Source organism: Acipenser ruthenus, chromosome 4 (assembly GCF_902713425.1).
Source record: "Acipenser ruthenus chromosome 4, fAciRut3.2 maternal haplotype, whole genome shotgun sequence".
NCBI classification, from domain to species: Eukaryota; Metazoa; Chordata; class Actinopteri; order Acipenseriformes; family Acipenseridae; genus Acipenser; species Acipenser ruthenus.
Window position 1 is genome coordinate 73,087,757 of NC_081192.1, and position 23,337 is coordinate 73,111,093.

Genomic DNA, 23,337 nt, shown 5'->3' on the forward strand with positions numbered 1-23,337 from the left:
GAGACTGGAAATCAAACTCTTACATCATGAGTCTTTAGATGAAATCGGGAGACTTGGCAGGTCTGCTCTGGGTAATGTGAAGTGCAAAAACGAGACTTCAGAAAGACTAACTTGAAAACTATAGCTAAACAGACTCAATGCCAGTCAGTATACAAGAATTTTAATGTATTTGGTCCTTATTTTTAGCGTTTCTTACCTGAAAGATAAAATGAGCTGCTGAAACAGCATAATCTTACTTTCAGAGCGCAAGGGGAGCGTGTTGTATAGAACCCCCAAACCAGTCTGCCAGATAACAGCAATCAAACTTTATTTCCCTCTTGTGGACAGTGTGAATAGATCATATTCATCTAAAAATGAAACCAGCGTATCATTTCTTCTGAACAGGTCCTTCATAAAGCACTGCTAGAGTTTGCTTTAACAGACAGACCATTTTATATTCTGTTTTATTTTAATATTATTTTTTCCAAAATAAGGATTTAATGGGAGAGTATATCACCAGTCCACAACCGTTCACAACAACGTGATCTGGAAAGCAGCCTGGCCATTAATTAGAGCTTTTGACAGCTTTAATACACTATTGTAGAGATGATACAGGAACATCTCTTCAATCTACATCATCAGTCATCAGTTCAAAACTACAAAACACCTGGCACCGTGTCTTGTGGATCAACTAGAGACTCTTCTCTGTTTTTATAGTTTAATAGAAACCAGAACAAAAATCGTTTTCCACCATTCACATCAGAAACCTGTTATGACCACCTGATGAAATGTAAATGTCAACCTTTTGAGAAACAGGAGAGATTACCCCTAAATACAATAAGGTAATGTGTCAGAACAGTAATGAGCAAGACCTGTTTCACAAGAACACAAGAAATGAGTCTTCAGGAAAATGTGAGGGAGTTAATTTGATTAGTTCAATGAAGTTACCTGCTAAGCTTGGTAAACATGAGGGGCAATAGTACAATGTGGTGTGGGTATGGAGTGTGGGAGGGTCCCCTCATGTATTTTAGTGCTTCATTTGCTAAAATAAGACTGACAGTCTCATACAGTGCAAGCTTTCTTATCTACAAATGTACTTTTACCAATGCTATTCAGGGTATGCACTTCATTCTGGAGATTTGTAAGGGTTGTTGTGCATAAAATGAGGCCAGCACTTCTTTACCTATCTCATCCCATACTACTGAAACATGCTTCTAGAGAACCTAAAATCAATACCACTGTTGGCAAATGCAGGTGTTATTGATATGTTTGTTTGTATGTACTGCATTGTATTTAAGATGCATTGTATGTGTGTGCATGATGTAAAATTTGAATGAACAGGAAAGAGAAAGCGCTGATTATCTCAGTCCTGTTCTGTGAACTTTACAACAGGAGGCTTTTGGACTGCCCAAAACAGGCACTGACCATGCCCCAAACAGGTCTGGCTCAAAAAAACAGATGTGGTAAATGACTAATTATTTTAAACTACGGAAACAAAGCTGCCTTATTCTAATTATTGACCTGATGTGGGTCTTTTGGTATAGGCAACAACAGCTACCATCTCTAAACCCTTGTTATCACTGCAGCACACACTGAAATGTACCTTAAAGCCTGAATTAATGATATTTATGTTGCTGTCCTACTTGAGGTGCCATAATTGTGATGTAATCAAGACCTCACCGACACACCCTCTGTGCAGGAGGACATCATCTTTGAAATACCACTTCCTGAATTACCAGAATGAATTGTGAATCAAAACCCTGCAGTGAAATATAACCTTATATTCTGTCCTGCTGATAAACACTCAGAATCATCAGATTCTACCAACATATCCAGACTTCAAAGAGTTAAGCCAGTTTAAACAACCAGCGAGGAACAATAGTGAGGTATACAAGAGAGGTTTCCTGTTCCTGTGTTTATTTTGATACCTTTTGCTTTTGTTATTACTATAAGACAAGACAGTGCTGCACTTTTTTGTTTTGTTTTTACACAGTCCGATTTCAGCTGGCTTTGACCAGCTGTTTCAAATTCTTGCTGAACACTACAGGAAAAAAATATCCCATGTGATCCCTATGTGCACACTTGCTCCTTCTCTGCACAAGCCTGCAGTCAGTCGTGTTTCTCCCGGTTTCTTTTTTTGTGCTCTGCCAAAATTCCACTCGCAGATTCAGGATCTACATCTTCAGAGGAGACTCATTCAAAACAGCAGGTTACGGAATAGAATCAACTCATTTCATATTAGGGGAGGATCAATGAATTGTGCTACTTTCTTTACATGGTATATCATATCGGTATAGAGGTGTGTATAGCTTCTACATATAGTAACACAAGAACAAAAGCACAACATACCTGTAGCTCACTGTAGTTCACCAAATAGTTAGTTGAATGAAGAATAAGTGTTTTATAGTTGGTATGAACAGGGTGGGATTAACGCAGAGGCTTTAGGGGCTGCAGCCCAGGTGCTCATATTTTGAGGGGCGCCAAAAATATATATCATTTTGAATAAAATATCTAAAATACATAAGCAGCATGTGAATGTATGGATCGGAACAGGGCTGTTTAACCAAGCCATATTGCGTTGGAGGAGCAGGACTGCCTGATCATGACTTGACCTGCGATCACGTCACGTGCCACTTATCAGTTATGCCGTGGTGCGAACGTGATGTATATCAGAACCGGTAAAAATGTCTGACAGAGCGGCGCTAAAAAACTAAAATGGCATTAGGAAGATATGTTAAACAAAACACCAAAGCTGAAATGCTATTTTAATAAAATACCAACGAATGTATGCGAAGGTACCAGTACTTCAGAAAATACATTAGAGAAAAATCAACAGGAGGAAACGACCTAGGCCGATATGGATTACAGTGAGGTAATTTCCATTGGGGGGGGGGCGTCATTTTTTTCTCACTAATTTGGTACTACTTTTGGGTTGTGTGTGTTTCCATGTAGTTTTCTTTTAGTCTGAGAAATTATCGTTTCAAATGCAAATAACCTAATTAATATTAAAATATGTGAGGGTATATTTAATGTTTGTGCCCGAGTCCCAATTTAGCCTTGCACGACTTACTGATATCAAACAGCTTTCTTAAACCGGGTTTCCATGAAGTTTTTAGGTTGTGTTAAACACAGCTTGCCTCATTTGGGCCAACAACAACAACAACAACAACAACAACAACATACTGTAGCGTTACACAAATAATAATAAAAAAACAACAACATTCCATAAGAAAGTGCTGTGTACTGTCCTTGTATTATTGGCTAAACATTTTTTGGCTGAATATCTATTTACCACAAACCGAAATACACGTACATATAATATGTACAAAGTTTTCCTACAGAACCATGGCTTACGCAATTCTGATCGAACTGAGCTAAAATACCAGCATTTAGGTTTAATGATATAAACATTATCCAGTCAAAATGTTTAGTACAGCAGTACATTTTTTTAAATATCGGTAGTATATCTACAGTAGGCTCCATACACGCCCCATTTCCCATTTATAAAGACGTTCTTATAATGTTATTATTATTATTATTATTATTATTAATAATAATAATAATAATAATAATAATAATAATATGTAAATCCAAATTCCACAGGGATGGTGCAAACTCATGAAACTAACAGTTTTTATTTTCTTTTTCATGTTTTCATACTTTTAAAACAAATCTTGCTCAGTGAATTAGGCTCAAGCCTGATGTTGTCGGTAGCCCGTAGCAATAACACAGCTACGTTAATTTAATACATATTTTGGTACAAACGTCACTTTTTCCCCCTTGGTAAGCTGATAGATGGTGCTTAAGGCTATTGTACAATGAATTGCATCTTATTGCCAAGGAACAGAAAAATCTAGGCTAAAAGCAATCACGAAGATAGCAAAAAGTAATGGGCTTCGTTATTTATTTATGTATTTTTATTTGTAGTAGCTTCAGTATTTTATAACCTTGCTTATAAAATAATTTAACTATAAAGCAGTTTTTACGAGTAGTCTGAAATGTTCAATGATGGTGTCACGTAAAAAAACAAAACACTAAGCCCCTTGTACTGTATGCTTATTTTTTTCCCTATTTTGTCAAAGAAGCTTGCCAATAGGATTACTTGGCATGGCCTTCAGTTACAAAAGAAAGTTGCGTGAGGTTACGTCACAAACAGGATTTTCTCAGCTTAAATCTCGTAAATATAATCTACGATTTCCGGTTTCCATGCAAAAAAAACTGGGTTGTTGGTCAATTGCACGTCTTTTTAGCGTGAAAAGGCGATTAACCTGCATTTGAAGAAGTACAATGTTTAAAACGCGCACTTCCTGTAACGTGTGGAATGTGCGTGGTATTTGCGTGCAACATCACATAAATAATGACTGTAGAGAGAGAGTGACGAATTTCTAAACAGCGTGGAAACCCAGTTAATGTGAGTTAGTGGCACGTCCTGACTTTTTAATTTAAAGGATTCGTAAGAGATAAGGACAATGCATTTCCAGATAACTTGCTTATGCCTTTACGATAAAAGTGTCTGGAGTTTGCATTTCCCATTTTCTATTTGACACTGCCAGTAAGTAACGCTGTAGGCAAACGCTCATTTTCAAAACTGGCGCCAATTCAAACATTGAATCAGGTCAAATATTGATCAGCGAAGACTGAATAATTTAACATTAATGTTAATCGAGTGTGGTGGTAGTAAAACAGTAAAGGGAAGCAAATTAATATGTAAAGAGGGGCCCCCAAAACGATAACAGCGCCGGGCTCCAATTGCTCTTAATCCCGCCTTGGGTATGAATACACTCACTATACCATTTTATTTTTGTCTTTTAACAAAATGGTCCATCATTAATTGCCCAATTGATCTTACTAAACATCATATAAGTAGCCCATCAGGACCGTCACATGTATTGTGATACATATCGTGTCGCGACCTGCAGATTGTGATACATATCGTATTGTGACAGAAGTGTATCGTTAGACCCCTATTCAATATATATATATATAATCTGTTCAAATCAAATGACTTTGACAATATAGCGCAATAATTTGACAGTGATATGAGGGGTGATAAAGTGACCACGTCTTACAATCATGTTTAAACAGAAGTGTCTTTTAAATATTTTCTATAGTTCTATATATTCCATATGTTTTATCTGTACTCCACTCCCAATCACACACTGCAAATTTGACCCAAAAGAAATTACATTTTCACACTTTGAAATGCAAGACACTTATACCTCTAGGTAAGTGAGGGAATCTATTGCCAAGTTAAAAACTTTCATAAGGAGATGAAAATTACTGGACCTAGTACTGGTCATGAAACAGAGGAAAAACTGCATGCTAAATATAGCAGTGCATTACCACCAAACACAATCAATGCAGAGAGGGGTTGGCATCTCCCACTGTCAGAAAAGCTCCCTGGTCACACCCAGCAGAAGTGCTGCTGATGAGTCAATTGCCTGGAAATAACCCTTCCTTTGCCTGGGCTTTAGAAACAGGGCTCATCTGACCATGGAATGACAGGTTCACTGGAAGGGCTTAACTTTCAAAACTGTGGATTATCATCAGTAAATGTACTTATGTTTATCATTTTCCAAAGTATGCATTTGCTTTTCTCTTGCATTTTAATTTAATATGAATGTTCTGTTTTGCTGGTGAGTCATGTTTATGTAAATTAGTTAGTTCTATCTCTCTCTCTCTATATATAGGGGTCAATTATTTTTTTTATATTGCTACACTGTTTTTATACATTTATTTATATAAAGGGCTTAATTTAGTAATTTATTTGATTTAATTTAATTATTTTCTTCTGTCAAACAACTTAATGGGCTTTAAAATAGACCAAGCCTTCATTTACGAGACCGCAACATTTTTTAGAATGAACGCATTTCTCAGTTGTGATTGAGATACACAAATGGACTAACGGGTATCAATTGTAGGGCTGCTACGATTAAATTAATCAATTTTTCGATCGATTCCATTCCTCATTATATACATCGATATAAATACTGGATAATCAATTCAATAATTGATTTTTATAACGTGCATAGCTAATAACATGATTTAAGTTTAGCAACAAAACTGCACCGAACGCCCTTGCTATTTACAGTATTTCTGCCAGACAAGCAGTGGGCGTGTTTTTCTCGTGTTAACTAGCATCTGATTTTTCTGGTCCCATCCTACCAGCGAATCAGTTTTGAAAATGCTTTGTAAGTACGCCCCTCTGTGTGTTCACTGTATAAACAAACAAACAAACAAACAAACAAAAAACGCGCTGCCTTGAATTCAGAGCAGGACTACAGGCTTCCTGGCAAACAGCTTGTAAATAAATTGGGCACATTGAAGAAAACTGACTGTATACAGTTTGCGCTTCTTTGGAGTTTCAAAATGAACGGTTATATAATGAATATTTAACAATATTAAATAACGTTAAATAAATAAACGATCAGTGATGTTAAACGCAATTTTGGACTAATGATCGGCTAGCGGGTATGCATGTTGTGGTAAATAAATCAATTTATTATTATTACTATTATTATGATGGTGTTTTAGGCAGGGATTTCCGTATTGTGTTTCAGATAGTGAAGGTTAATGGTACAGTATTAACAAGATGTAATGAGTGATGCTGCAGCTGTCACTTAATTTTTTTTTTCGTAAACTCGTGTCTAGTTTATACAGGTTACATTCCAAAGTACTGTAATCTGTTTGGAATAAATATTTTAGTAACACCCCTGTAGTATGTTAAACTTGCTTTAGGCTTGTTGCGAAAGTTGTGTTTTTTGTGCACAAGCTTTTACTAAACAGCAACGACATTAAAATAATAACGTTGCGGGAAGAGGAATGCACCGATATTTACTCTGATTATAGTTTGTGTGCCCAATTAATCATTTGCTAGTTTGAGGCATAACTGACAGCCCTAATCAATTACATTCGAGGAGCGTAGAAAAGCTGATGTAAAAGACCTATTTATAGACATATATGCGGTAATTTATAGAAAGCTATTTTAAAATTCTCAGAGCCCTTGCAGCTAACGCACTTCCCCCAAGATGGCCGACTTCTGGTTCTGCTGTCGAGAAAGCGCCGTGTTCGTCATTTGCTGTGTTATTTTTTTTGGTGCAACTTAACCACGCAAATCACATAACCATGTTTTTGTTTGGATCCAAACATTTCCTAATTTGGTAATTTGGTGTGTACAGGCCTCACTGGGCACTGCGGTCATAATTGCTGTGAATAGACAAACATATTGACAGGCACTGCGGCCGGCATTCATTTCAAGCCCTGTTATGGATATTATCTTTGCATCCCCAAAGCAAAACCAAGGCCTGGTATCAATGAGAACATATAAAAAAGCAATTAAAAAAAAATATGAGAATGGTTTCCAGTAAAGTTGGAATTTTTCACTGCTAATCTTTTGGTTCTCGGGAGCGGTATCCTGTCAGTGAGCAAGAGGGCTTTAGATTAAACCTGCCAAAGTCGCTTTTAATTTCCTCAGGCCCAGCAGATATTTCCAAGAGAATGCTACTAATTTGAAAAAGTTAAAAAGTTAACTTCAAATGTGATATAAAAAGGATGATAGATCAAATGTATTGATTTGGGGATGGTCCCAAATTAGGCCCTCTTTAAACTAATATTGTAGATGTTTTAAGTTCCACTGCATATAGAAGCTTGATCCACTGCTGCGTACACTAATGCCATGTTTTGTCTAACAGCACCCATAACATGAAAAAGATACACTTGCTGCACTATCAGAGCTGGCATGGTAGATAAAACACCACAGAGTTATCGCCTGGTAACATAAAAAGAAATGTTTACGTAACAGGAATAGATAAGTCGGGAGTGGGGAAAAATACTTGGGGACTTACAGTACTTTTCATGATAAGCTAGGAAAAAATGCACACAGATGCTGTCTTCAATGTTCAGAACCCCTGATATTTGAACCATGCTCCCTGCTATATAAAAATCAACCACATTCTTACATACATACTATACACATACCCTTAACAATACTGTGCCTACATAGATCATTACAGAGGTCCTACGCACACAAGATCATACAGTGATGAGCTGTGCTGGAGACAAAAAAGCTTTACGTCTTGTGGAACCCCCTGGCCCCTCATCCTTTGCAGATTGGGAAGTGCCATATTATCCTACTGAAAACCTGTCTGGGGTGTTAGCCACACAGACAGCATCTCCCTTGTGTTGGACTGCTCTCCTCACGCTGCAGTTTCATTACAGTCATGGCATTTAATTTTCCTTTTCACTAGTGCACTGTATATCGGAACAAACTGTAGCTCCTGCTGACAAGGCAGGCCTTGTGTAGACACGGCTGCTGCACAGACTGGCACTGATTGAGTAGTACCAGGCAGAGATGGCTACTACTTTGACCATCCTCTGAAGCCAAACCCCAGTTAAAAGCTGACACCTAGTTTATGTCTGCTTGGTCGTACCAGCTTGGATTCCAAGCTCAGAAGCTATTAAAGGAGAGCAGGGTGAGGTAACTTGGGTGGGATGCTTCCCAATAGGGCTAAGGTTACACGCACTTGAAAACAGTAGTGTACCATTTACACTGACACTTATTAATAGTAAACAATTCTAAAAAGCACAAATCTAGAGAACAACTTACTCAATCGAAAAGTACAACAAACATTCAGAAATTGTGTAATTAAACTGCTGTTAAAATAGTAACAACAACAACCATCACAACAACCATCACAACAACCACCACCATCACAACAACAATCACCACCATCACAACAACAACAATCACCACCATCACAACAACAACCACCACCATCATCACAACAACAACAATCACCACCATCACAACAACCACCACCATCACAACAACAATCACCACCATCACAACAACAACAACCACCACCATCACAACAACCACCACCATCACAACAACAATCACCACCATCACAACAACAACAATCACCACCATCACAACAACAACCACCACCATCATCACAACAACAACAATCACCACCATCACAACAACCACCACCATCACAACAACAATCACCACCATCACAACAACAACAACCACCACCATCACAACAACAACAACAATCACCACCATCACAACAACCACCACCATCACAACAACAACAATCACCACCATCACAACAACAACCACCACCATCATCACAACAACAACAATCACCACCATCACAACAACCACCACCATCAGAACAACAATCACCACCATCACAACAACCACAATCACCACCATCACAACAACCACCACCACCACCATCACAACAACCACCACCATCACAACAACCACCACCACCACAACAACAACAACAACCACCACCATCACAACAACAATCACCACCATCACAACAACAATCACCACCATCACAACAACCACCACCACCACCATCACAACAACCACCACCATCACAACAACAACAACCACCACCATCACAACAACAACCACCACCATCATCACAACAACAACAATCACCACCATCACAACAACCACCACCATCACAACAATCACCACCATCACAACAACCACCACCATCACAACAACAATCACCACCATCACAACAACCACCACCATCACAACAACAATCACCACCATCACAACAACAATCACCACCATCACAACAACAACCACCACCATCACAACAACAATCACCACCATCACAACAACAACAACCACCATCACAACAACAACCACCACCATCACAACAACAACCACCACCACCATCACAACAACAACAACAACCACCACCATCACAACAACAACCACCACCATCACAACAACAACCACCACCATCACAACAACAACAACCACCACCATCACAACAATCACCACCATCACAACAACAACCACCACCATCACAACAACAACAACCACCACCATCACAACAACCACCACCATCACAACAACAATCACCACCATCACAACAACCACCACCACCATCACAACAACCACCACCATCACAACAACAACAACCACCACCATCACAACAATCACCACCATCACAACAACCACCACCACCATCATCACAACAACAACAATCACCACCATCACAACAACCACCACCATCACAACAACCACCACCACCACAACAACAACAACCACCACCATCACAACAACAATCACCACCATCACAACAACAATCACCACCATCACAACAACAATCACCACCATCACAACAACCACCACCACCACCATCACAACAACCACCACCATCACAACAACAACAACCACCACCATCACAACAACCACCACCATCACAACAACCACCACCATCACAACAACCACCACCACCACCATCACAACAACCACCACCACCACCATCACAACAACAATCACCACCATCACAACAACAATCACCACCATCACAACAACAACCACCACCATCACAACAACAACAACAACCACCACCATCACAACAACAACCACCACCATCACAACAACAACCACCACCATCACAACAACAACCACCACCATCACAACAACAACAACCACCACCATCACAACAATCACCACCATCACAACAACCACCACCACCATCACAACAACAACAACCACCACCATCACAACAACAACCACCACCACCATCACAACAACAACAACAACCACCACCACAACAACAACCACCACCATCACAACAACAACAACCACCACCATCACAACAACCACCACCATCACAACAACAATCACCACCATCACAACAACAACAACCACCACCATCACAACAACAACAACCACCACCATCACAACAACCACCACCATCACAACAACAATCACCACCATCACAACAACAATCACCACCATCACAACAACCACCACCACCATCACAACAACCACCACCATCACAACAACAACAACCACCACCATCACAACAATCACCACCATCACAACAACCACCACCACCATCACAACAACCACCACCATCACAACAACAACAACCACCACCATCACAACAACCACCACCATCACAACAACAATCACCACCATCACAACAACAATCACCACCATCACAACAACCACCACCACCATCACAACAACCACCACCATCACAACAACAACAACCACCACCATCACAACAATCACCACCATCACAACAACCACCACCATCACAACCACCATTTTTGTAGTACATACTTGAGTTTTTCATTCCCTTTTCACCAGCTCCACTGCCGCTTTAACACGCCTACTTTTTTTTGTTATTCAGCCAATCACAAAATCCAAATCCTTCTCTTCGTATTGGTTGTTGCTCGAGAACCGCGTCACCACACGTCAGTTCCCGCCGGCATCAATACAGCGGTGATAAGTACTGAGGTTTGTAATTTGAAAAGGGATTGTAAGCAGCCATAAAAAATTGATTTTAATTCGCAAAAAACGAACAAGATACGAAAATGAAGAGCTTTCTACTGAAGCCATCGATACTGCTCCCAGTCAAAGTACAACAAGCGAATCCCTAGCGCTCTCTGATTCTGAAGACGTTTCATGCCAGGCAGCAAGTCCTCACTCCTCATTCAACCGACACAAGTAAGGCACAGGTGTGAGGAGTAGGCCTAATAAAAATGATTCTCTTAAATACAGAAAATGTAACTCTGCCTGGGAAGATGAGTTTTTCTTTATCGAGTTAGAAAATAAACCCATCTGTCTGATTTGTCAGAAATCCGTGTCAGTCAATCTAGAAAGGCATTTTAAAACAATGCACAGCGATTATTCAGTCCACTTTCCGATGGGATCTATAATTAGAAAAGAAACTGAAAACATCCCTGAATTACCAGGAGCAGTTGTTAACTCAGGCAACTGGACAGGAGTCAGTAGTTACTGAAGCGTCTGGATTTTACTCAAACATAAGAAAGCTTTGAGTGACGCGGAAATCATAAAGGAGTGCTTCATTGAATCTGCTAAAATTCTTTATGCTAACTTTCCAAACAAAGAAAAAATACTGAAAGAGATCAGTGTCTTGCAGCTATCGGACAGTACAGCTACAAGGTGATGCAAGGTTCTTGGTTCTAATGTATTTGAACTGCTGATAACTGACTTGAACGAGGCGCCTTGCTTCAGTATAGCACTGGATGAAACAACCAATGTCTGAAATATTGCACAGCTACTTGTATCGGTACGTTTTCCAAAAGATGGTGTGTTTCAGGAGGAGATGCTCTGTTTACTGCCTCTTCTCACTGCCACACTCGGGGGCGAGATGTTTGTGAGAAGCTGACAGATTTCTTTGATGATCATAATGTACAGTGTGATAAGCTAGTTTCAGTTCGTACAAATGGAGCGCCTTCAATGACTGGATGTGAAAATGGTGCAGTGTCGCTGCTCAGACGAGCCAAAGGTGTTGGAAAGTTTATTTCATACCATTGCATAATTCACCAAGAGGCTCAGGTTGCAAAGATAAAAGAAGGGGAACTCTCTCAAGTGATGGATCTTGTTGCGAAAACAGTAAACTATCTCTGTGCATGAGCCTTAAACCACCGCCTCTTCCGCAAGTTTCTCAGTCACTGCGATGCAGAATGACATTGTTCTGCACAGTGAGATTCGTTGGTTGTCTCAGGGACGTGTACTTGAGCGTTTTTTGTCTTTGCTTCCAGTAGATCGGGATTTTTTAACCGAGCAAGGCAAAAACGAAGCAAAGTTTTCCGACCCTAACTGGATATTAAAACTAGCTTTTCTCACAAATATGACTGGGCATTTAAACACCCTGAATCTCTCCCTGCAACAACAATGTAAAATGGTGAGTGACATGCTGCAGTGTGTGCTTTCCTTCCAAAGCAAAGTGGGGCTTTTAATAAGCGACTTGCAAAGCGTAGAGTTCACACACCATTTCCCCAAACTTGCGTGTATCACCACTGAACGACCTGAGCTGAAGGATCACTATAGACCTGCCATATTTGTGATGTACATGACTCAACTGAGGGAGAGGTTTGAAGCATGATTTGGTGACTTTTGCAATAGAAGGTTTTGTTCAATTTTTGGCAAAATCCTTTTGTTGTACTAGTGAGAGCCACCTCTACTGAACTGGCTCAAATGGGGGCAGCAATTGCCAATTCAGACTCTGAACTTTTGGAACTGCAAGCTGCCTTTGACATGCAATTTGACATTTCTTTTTTAAATTTTTTGTGGGGAACGCTGTATTAAAGGCTTAATACTCTGAGCAACAACTTGTATTAGTAACCCATCCAATACTCTCACAGCTTTCTGTGTAAAGAAGTGTCTCCTCCCTACTGTTACAAGTCTTTCTTCACTCATGCCCCTTTCACACTGGCACACCCGAGCCTGGTATGGCTCGGGTACCTTGAGTTGCTTATACACTGAAGAGCCGAGCCGACTGAATGACGTCACGCGTAATGAATGTGCCGAGTCGCACAGAATAGAGAGGTGGCATATGGCAAAAAAGTTTTTGTTTTTTTTCCCCCCCATGCTTTGTCATTCAAACATATGCATGTATTAACTTTCTAGCCTAAAATTAGTAATAATGATAATAAAAAACCATGAAGTCATGCTTGAATATGTTGATTATTACAGCTCTATACAAAGATGGTCCTTAGTTTTTTGGTGTTATTTTTATTTACGATTAACTTGTTCATAAAGCAACATTAAAGCCATATGTGTTATCTAGCACAAGTTAAAGGAGTTTCATTATTTCTATTTAATACTTAACAGAATGGCCCAAGTTAAATCAAAGCACTGACTCTCTCTTTAAATAATTACAAACTGTTAATGTATGGAGATTCACATTTAGTGAAATCGACAAAAATAAATAAAAAAATGTACAAATCCGTAATACTTTAGTTTTACCGTTGTTAATTTGTGAAAAGACAACTTCGACAGTATACACTGAAAAACTTAAACTTAAATAAAATAAAGGCAAAAGCAATAAGGTTACAGATGCAACAATGAAGATGCACCAGCGTCATGACGAAAGTCAATAACCCCGCCCATGGCCTGCTTCGGCTCCGAGCCAGATTCAGATATGTTATCGGGCCGGAGTTTCACGGTACGGGTCAGCTCGGGTCAGGTATATTGCCAGGGTAAAAGCACCCGACCCGTGAAGGTCCCAGGCTCTCACGGGTCGGGGGTGTCAATGTAAAAGGGGTATCAGTTTCTAAATGTGTTCTTAGGGCAGAGGGTAGAATACACATGAGTGGCAAGTGTATTGAATGGGTTGCCAAGCCAAGTTGTTACTCCTTGCGTCATTCTTTAAGAGACGACTAGACGAAGTCCTGGTCTCTGCTGCTGAGCTTTAAAAAGTGACTCAGGTTAACTTTCCCAAGCTAGATTTTGACTGCAGCATAAAACCATGCATTCTGTTTGGCTTTTGCTTTTCCACACAGCCTGGCTAGTCAGTGGTGAGTCTACAAAAATGCCAGCTCTTAGCATGGTATTTGAATAACAGATTTTAGTCAGTCAGTCTGGGACACAAACCAAGACACAAATCTAAAACTGTTCGGTAAAGAGAAGCAGAGAAATAAGTTTTGCATATTAGTAATATAGGGAGTAAATTTGATTAATTTCTATAATTAATCAAATCCTAGTTACAAGTCCTGCAAGATTGTGCAATAACTAGCACCTCAGCATTCAAATTTGCTGTGTCTGTTGAAATCCAAATAACTGTTTAACTTAAGTACACACCATGTTGGGTCATTATGGAAAATTAATATACACAAGGACACATGGAGCTAGCAATCGAGAACTTAAAAGTTAAGGCTAAAAAACAAAAGTGAACACTGTAGCTGTTACTTTACATATTTTTAGTGCAAAGCCATTTTTTATTGTTTTCTTCTAATGATTGTTCAGCATGTAGTTTTGGTTCATTCTAACCAACAGTTAGGCAGCAACGGCACCCCTGAATAGAACACACTGCTTATTGGTATTGAGTATTTAAAAAAAAAAAAAAAAAAACATTAAATACAGTCACAGTAACCAGAACATTTCTGTGAAGGATAAACAGCACATTCAAATGACTACTGTGGTATAATCTACATGGTTGATTCAGTAACTTGTTACAAATGTGCAGAGATTCTGTGGAAACTTTGTGGTAATGAATGCATATAACAATGTGCATTACAATTTGATAAAGTAAAAACAAGGCGTCATTACATAAAGGTGACAATGAGGTAGCTAATGTTAATAAAAACTATAAGGAAGGTTATATGCATCCAGTCAGGAAGCTGTGTGCTACATTGTTTTCTTTACACAGGAGAGGCTAATTACACTAACTGGCTCAACACATCTTCTGTCATTGCCAGTAGCCACACCTGGTATGGGGGTATGATGGAAACAGCAAGTAAGTGGAGTGCTCTGCTTCCTGGACATCAGCATTAAGCTTAATGAGGTTTAGGGCAATTGAGCATTATAAACACTTCAGGTCACTTGGGATATAATGTTGGTGCAGGCAAACTGTTCATACTGGCTATGGTGTGTAAAACATTACTGCTAGAAACTTGAAGGCTACCAACTCAAGATTTACTGATTAGCACACAAGAGAGGGGTTATTTAAAAGGTGGCATGAGTGGAAGTTGGAACAAGGAGGGCAGCTGGCTGAGGTGTGTGGGGCTAATGGCCTTTTCTTGGTCCTAAAATATCTGGTGCCTCATTTTCAAAGAATTGTGCAGAGTAAATCATCCAATTTGGAGTTGGGATATTTAATTTATATAGTTATTTTATTTGAAATATACATTATAAATGGAGAACTTGTTTAAAGTGGATCCATTGACTGCAAGTAAGAAAAAGGGGGTGTTTTTCATCTCATCTATACTACATGTTCTAACCAGCGTAAATGTTATGCAATTACACATTTCCTTCCACCCACCCACACCAGCAGAGTGTTTTGACCCCAGCTAGTTGGTTACTCACAGCGGTCGGTGTCTGTGTGCAGGCCGAGCAGCGCCTAGCTCTTTCTCCTCCACGTCACTCTCCCCTCCGGAGCTACTGGCTGTGGCGTCCGAATCAAGGGCCGTCTCTGTGCTCCTGAGGGCAGCCGCCAAGCTGCCCCCCAGCCGAGACATCTCCCCAGAGCCCAGCTGGGCAGGGAGGAGTGGCAGGGAGAGTGGGGAGGGGGTGCGGGGCAGGAAGGGATGCTTCCCAAAGTGACTGGGTCCAGCTTGCAAGGCGTTGCACAGTAGAGGACTGGTTCTGTATAGCGTGTCCTGGGCCTGCACACTAGCTACCCCTCCTGGCAGTGTGCGGTCTCCTCTCAGCACACTCTCCACCAGCCCCTTCAGCTGCTGCACTGCATGCCTCTCTACCTGCTTGGCCTGGACTACCTGCAGCCTCTTGCAGATCCTCAGGGCTCGCGCCTCCATCTCCACCTGCCTCCTCACTGCCTCCCTGGCCCCAGCCTCTAGCTCCCCCTGGCTGGGCACCACTGAAATACAAGCCCCCTCAACACCATCCACACAGTCAGCCCCAGCACCACACAGGGTCAAATCTAGTGCCTTCCTGAAGCCATTAGTGCTCTTCGTCAGCTCCACGCTGACACCGTTATTGATGGTAGTGTTTCCCTTTGACCCCAGGGGGCCCTTTTGGAGAAGGGTATTATTGTAATTTCTATTTGTCACGTATCCCTCTTTTGTTTTCACAAAGCAAGTTCTGCCATCAGCCCATCTGGCTTTAGGGCCTGGGTGTGACATCAGCAGGTCCCCTGGCTGATTTACTTGAGAGTCAAGCCTTCTGCACTCCTTAGCTGCAGAGACCTGGGTGCCAGCAGTAGTGCTAGTGTTACCAATGGTAGATGACGTTGTGCTACCTTCTTCTAGTGTAATACTATCACCAGCATCGCTGCTGAGGCGTTTTTGTGTCAGTGCACCACTAAAACCATTAATACTACCGCTACTAGTGCTGTTATTGTTACTGGTATTATTAGCTGCTGCAGAAGAGGCAACAAAAGAGCGCACCTTGTACAACCTTACCCGCCCTTTGGCAGATTTTGGCTCCCGCCTAGAACGACTACTTACACTGCTGTTTTCGTCAGCATTATGAGACAGAGGCATAGCAATCCTATCTGAGCGATCTTCTTTCCCGCAATAAGAAACACCAACGATCCTGTCGATCTTGCCAAACGCTGTGTGAGGATCTTTACTGCCGTTGACGAGACCGGGAAAGGAGGAGAAGACACTGCTGTGTACCGCGGCTGGGGCTGTCGGCTCTTTAAAATCCGATCCCTCGGACCTTATGTGGGCTTTGCTGCAGTGTGTTGCCCTGCTGCTGTTGCTGCTTGGAAAACACGGCCGTTTCACCTCCAACCTGCTGCCCTGGTGATTGTGCCTGGCTAAGAAACAAGCCTTATTTAGTGTACGATCCCCAGTGGTTGTCGCTGCTTCGCTCTGCCCAGTTCCCTCTCCAGCAGAGCTGGGTTGAACAAGGGAGGAGTCCGGGTCCCCGTTACTGCTTCTGCAGGTTGTACTAGCGGCCAGAGAAGTCCCTGTAGTCCTGACAGCTGGCGTTGTCACAAAAACACATCGTCCGTCCCCAGGTTTACGATCGCCGTAGTTATTATGTGTATCATCATTAATATAACTGTCTGCCTTCTTCATTTCTTCCCCACTTCCATTTACAGCCGAGTAGCAATTCACCCCGCAGTCTTCTACAGGCACATCATCAGCACTGCCGGTCCCACCAGCCCCAATATTGGACTCCTTGCTGCTTAGAGCAGTAATGTTATAGCTTTTGTTGTTGCTGATAGTAATATAATTAGCAAACTCGCAGACTTGAGGCCTAACGCTGTCAGCAGAATCTGCAGAGCCCGGGCCTGGAGTAATAGCAGTGGCGGCCGCAAGAGCTGCAGAAGCTCTGCTCCCATTCACCACTGGAGCGCTGCTCCCCCGTTTGTTGCAACTGCTGCTGCTTGGCAGGACCCCGGATCCACCTCCGCCCGCTGCACTGGCATTCATTTTAGGCCAGGTGAAATAAAAATACATCGTCCAATCTGCTTGGTGGCATGACCAGGTGAAGACGGTAACATGTGGAGAGAGTTCTGGCGCATATATCGCAGTGTACTGGGGAGGCAGATCGTATATCACCAGCCGCTGCTGACTCTCCTCAAGTCCGGTTTCTCTAACAATTCTCTTTGCTCTTAGTCCGCTCGCTCTCTTTCTCTCGCTCTCTCCCTCCTCAGCGCTCTTTCTGTCTCCTCCCAATCGGCAAACACAACCACACGTACTGCGCAGGCGCCGCTGCGGCAACCACTCTTTCCTGGCTAGAACTCCCAGAGATCAACGGTGGTCACATTTTTCTTTATGCTGTGTATGTTTTTAAGTAGGTGTTATTATTAAAAAGAAAGGGTATTTTACCATATATTATTTGCAGAGATCACTATTTCTAAATCATCGACATATTCTTGCAGTTATTTGCAATTTCTTAATTATTCTGGTTTTGTTCATTGCAACCCACATAAAAAATACTGCAATACTGCAATTATAAACCAGTAGCAGTGTTAATATATACTACTGCGTTCACAGTACTGCAGTATTCGTTTGTAAAGGTGAATCCAGTCTTTTCCTTATCCAAGGCACACCTGATATATCTGTCTGCTTTTTTATATTTGCTTATATTGGGGTATACCATAATATAACTTGCACATAAATTACAATGTATATATATATATATATATATATATATATATATATATATATAAGAAAAAAAGAAAGAAAGAAAGTCTAATGACAGGAATGGATATAAGACTCTTAATGCATGTAGTTTCCCCCATTCCAGGTTTTAACGTGCACTTTATTAGCCACAATGTAAAGCAGGTAACAGTGTCTTATTACTCATAGCAAAACCAGGAGGATCAAACTGCTATGCAATGGATAAAAGTGTCTGCCAAATAAATACAGAATCTCTGTTATCCATCCACGAAGCTAGAAAACAAGATGATACATCTTAATTGAGTATTACTACATTTCAATGGACAACAGTCACAAATAAGGGAACAATACGTAAATACACCAAATACACATGCGCGCCAATCATATTAAAAGAAGAAAACCATTCCCCTCCTTTTGGTTGCCTATCAATCCCCAACAAACGTCCATATTTTTATGTTGTTGAGTGTGATGCTGAGGTAATTATACATTTTATTATAACTTTGCTTGTGTCACTCACTACCGTGCTGACTAGATGACATTTAGAACCCTGACATTGTCTATAAACTACAATTCCCAGAGCCCTTTGTGATCCCGCGAACCGCGCGACACCAACATTATTTGTGTGGCGGCGCCTGCGCAGTGCAACTTTGGGCCTAGAATAGTGAGTGAGGCAGAACAGGGAAGGAAGGCGATTAGAAACAATGGCAATGGTGGCTACAGCAGCGGGAGGAACGGGTTTAGGAGGCCCAGCGGTTACCGGCCAAGGGGGTAGCGGCGCCTCAGTACTCGGGGTGGGCAGGAAAAAAGATGGGGGGCCGTCGGTGAAGTACTGGGAAAGCGCGGAGACGATTTCCCAACTTGAGTCGGTGCGGGTTTGGACTGGGAAGCATTATAAAAAGGTAAGGGGAGTCCTCCTTCATTGATTCCCACGGCGGGGGTAACCCACAAAACACAGAACAAATAAGCCCAGGTTGATTAAACAGAACTCGTATACTGTATCAGTTTATGCGGACTAATTTATGAATTTTGGAATCCAGGAAAAGGTCCACTACTATGTACACACTGGCGCATACAACGGTTAGAGATCTGATGTATTGTTGTTTTAATTACTTTTTTTGGGGGGGGGGGATTAAACTCGAATTATATGTAAACAGTAAGAAATACTGATTCTGTACCGGTGTTTATCGATGTGTTGTTAGATGTGTACCGGTAAGACCATAAAATTAGTTAAGACAAGAGGTAACTCGCACCACAAGGCCTGAGAAGGAAGAAAACCTTAAAATACAAAAACATGTTAACCCGTATTTAATAAAACCGCCCTTTTTATCAATATACAAATATTTTTACTGGAATATAGAACTGCACTACAACAGGCCATTCCACGTGCCAGTCTTTGTTTTAATGTTTACGTATTGTCAGAGGTGTCGTCTCTGTAAATTTAGAGTACTGTTAATCAATTTAACTCCCTGTGTGTTTTTTTTAAATCGTTTCAATGAAGTACTATATTGAAAAAAATACACAATAGATAACATCCGTGCAGTATTGCCCAGTGCGGTCTTGTATTGTAGATCGTTTAGAATGATGTGCGGTGTTGCTGTCTTTCACAATCGGTTGAAACAAAGCCCACATAAAGTACACGGTGTGTGTACCTGGACTGCACTATCCTTAGCAAAAACAAAAATAATGCAAATAGCGATCTGTTATCGGGCACAATTTACTCACTTGGCATGTTAAAGCTTTACGTTTTTGTTAATTCTAGTCGATGAACCGAGTATTGGGTGAGCAGAACAGGAGTGGCCGATTTCTGTGGGACTGTGTACTGTCAAGCAGGCATGATCTAGTTGTGGCCAGGAGTGGCTTTGATTAGACATTTTACTAGTCAGTTTTACTCAGAATTCTCCTTGCCCTAGAATAGGATAAAGTGGACCAGACATCGACATATAAATAGTCTAGACATAGTATGGATTATAAACTGCATTTATGTTGAGAGTGTTCTTGGATAGTACCCTTTTTTTTCCAAAAGTATCATTATTTGAGTGTTAGGACATGTGCAAACGTGTTTAATAAAATGCTGCAAAGTGGTGTTATCCTATTTTGCTTCTAGTTAATATGCCCACTTATTTTTGGGATTCTTTAATTGTTTTGTTGTAAAACACCCACAAATGTTCACAGGCATATTATGTAAATGGGCTGTATGTGCAAGATCGCATTTTCATTCCCAGCTTCATTAAAGCAGTGAAAGCAATAGCCACGGATCTCCCACAACAATTAAAGCATCATTCAGACTCACTAGATAGTGTGTTTTGAACCTGAGGCAGCGTTTCCGCTAGGAAAAAACGCAGCCTGTCACAGTGACCTGTTACTAAATATTTTACCGGTCACCACACAAAATTAACCTGTTATGTCCACTCTACACATACATATTCAAAATTACACGTAGAAAAAATACTTTCACATTCATATTTTTAATTAAACATAAAACAAAACAGTAAACTTTCAGCCCAGTTTGCTGCCTGAGGATTGACTTGCTTTATCACAGTGCATTTTCATGGTAGCTTGCTGCTTCAGTGTAAGTATAGCTAAAATATGGTCCCTGCACTCGGCGTGTGCTGTCAGGGAAGAAATGTGCATATTAATCGAGCCTTTAGTAAATACATTTTTACGTGCAGCTTTTATGCAAAACCGGCCAAATATTTTGTGAGTGCCATCGACATTTTCGCGTCGTACCCATTACAAACTTTTTTTTCTCACTTAGGGTTGTACGATCTCTTTATTTTCTTACTTGTTGAAGGCTTTGTAGTTTGTTTTTATTTATTTATTTTTGCACTTACAGCTGTATTTGAACCAGCATTTTTGAAAAATGCCCCTGTTAATGACTGATGAGACATATCGTCTCACAAACATACACATATGTTTATGCTTACAACTGGCAGATGTTTCTGCAATAAAAAAATAAATACATTATCGCGGGCTGAAGTAAATAGGCACGCACGCGCCAAGACGGCAACTGTCTAGGGCACGTTAAGTGAGCCACTCGGAGCGATCATTTTTTTAGCTGCCTCTCACACGTTTTGCTGCCAGTTAAATTGATTTGAGTGTCCGTGGTTTTGTGGCATTTTTACTAAGCGCGCTGATAGATGATTGTGTTTTTTTCCCTTATATCGGTGCCATGCCGATAGGCTACCGATTATGGGTGCACCCCTAATTTTGCTTAGGATTCATATATAAAGCTAATTGGCCACAGAAAGAAACACAGTTGAACTTAACAATTTTTTTTTTTTCAGAAAATTCTTTTTTTTTCTGTTAACCAGCCATCTAGATTCAAGCCTGTGAGGACACAGCTCTCTGCGCTGAAGTCAGGCATTGGCTTTTATCGCTAATCCATGGGATTGTTTTTGTTCAATTAAAATAGCATACATTCGACTGAGTTTAACATAAACTAAACTCAGAAATCTCATTCCCGCTCATGTGTAACATACAAAATGGCCAGTTGCTGTGTTGCATTTATGTATGAAATGAAAAAAACAAAAACATATCTATCATAAGATGGACAAATGATGATAAATACTGTTCTACAATGTAGAATATTTTCTACAGTTTTTTGGTTTCGTTGTAGTAAAAATAAGGAAATAAAAATAAGGGGGGAGTGGAAATTGAAACATTAGTAATTTGTTTTTTTTTTTAAACTTGAAAGAAACCCACTTAAGTATCATAAAGGGTTCTAAACTACTGTGCTGAAAAAAATTAGTTCTGCAAAATTTTTGGCAGCTTGTGCAAGGCTTTCTCCTTTTTTTATTAAAAAACCGCCCTTTTCTCCCAGAAGGTCTTTTATATGAGTGCGTCATGACACCAATCCCACACGATTAGTATAAATCGAAATTCCTGCTGAAAGTATACCCACTTGCATTCTATGCTGGTCCGTCTAAGCATTTGGGGTGCAGAAGAGATAATGGGCATTTGTTTGCTGTGCAAGCCCTCATATTATCTATTGGAGGAGAATCTCTCTTCTTTGGAAGGGGTTTATTATTAGTTATTGTGGTAGTGGCTGTGCTACAATGGTGGAGCTCCTGTATCTCAGTCTGGATTTTCCACTAAATGCGCAGTGTTTGACATCTTCCCCCACAACTTCCGTAAGGTCGAAGTCAGGGGTGAAACACTACCCTACAAGACATTCTAGCCAATCGGGGAGACATAAGGCAAAGAGTGACTTAACACTCCCCTTCCTCCTCAAGTGATGTCTTTGCAGCCTGGTTTCAATACGGCAGAAGCATTGACACTCCTATCCCCAGCCATTAAAGCTGTGGTGTCTGAGATTGTGCAGCTCAATGAACAACCATCTCATATGTTATCGCCCATGGCTTCTGCTGAAATGTAAGCATAGCCAGGCCCCTCTACAGAAACAGAGGAGGGTGAATTTGAGTTAGACTTCCCTTCTGATGAAGATGATGTCTCTAAATTATAAAGATTCAGAGGGCTAAATGAAATGCATTGCAGTGGCTCTGAATGTCCAGCAAGCTGCAGCAACGTCTACTGGATTTGAGTATTCTAGACACCTCTGCTTTTAGGGATTTCCTTTTAACCCTGACATGTGGCAATCTGTGGAGTCAGTTTGGCAAGCCCCTTCAGGGATAGCGCCTTCTTTACAAAGGGCTCGTAGACTCTATGAAATACCCACAGGCCATAAGGATAACATTTTTAAAAATCCTACAGTTGATCAAGCACTTTTGTCTGCCACCCTGAAAAACAAGCATTCAGACAGGGCTTCCAGTAAGACCCAGAATTATCTGAGAAACGTTTTCTGCA

General features: G+C 40.8%; 2 protein-coding genes across 7 annotated transcripts in view; one reads left to right on the forward strand and one right to left on the reverse strand.

Annotated features, from left to right (window-relative positions):
- Window positions 1-18,161, reverse strand: part of LOC117399331 (KAT8 regulatory NSL complex subunit 1-like) — a 42,500-nt gene extending 24,339 nt beyond the window's left edge. For both annotated transcript variants that reach the window (XM_033998425.3, XM_033998424.3), the window contains exon 1: window positions 15,806-18,161. In XM_033998425.3, the coding sequence (XP_033854316.3) occupies window positions 15,806-17,868 (2,063 nt within the window). In that variant the 5' untranslated portion in view covers window positions 17,869-18,161. The remainder of the gene's footprint in view (window positions 1-15,805) is intronic.
- Window positions 18,162-19,152: 991 nt separating this feature from the next.
- LOC117400460 (SWI/SNF complex subunit SMARCC1-like) overlaps window positions 19,153-23,337 on the forward strand; it is a 55,733-nt gene continuing 51,548 nt past the window's right edge. For all 5 annotated transcript variants that reach the window (XM_034000474.3, XM_034000476.3, XM_034000475.3 and 2 more), the window contains exon 1: window positions 19,153-19,433. In XM_034000474.3, the coding sequence (XP_033856365.2) occupies window positions 19,236-19,433 (198 nt within the window). In that variant the 5' untranslated portion in view covers window positions 19,153-19,235. The remainder of the gene's footprint in view (window positions 19,434-23,337) is intronic.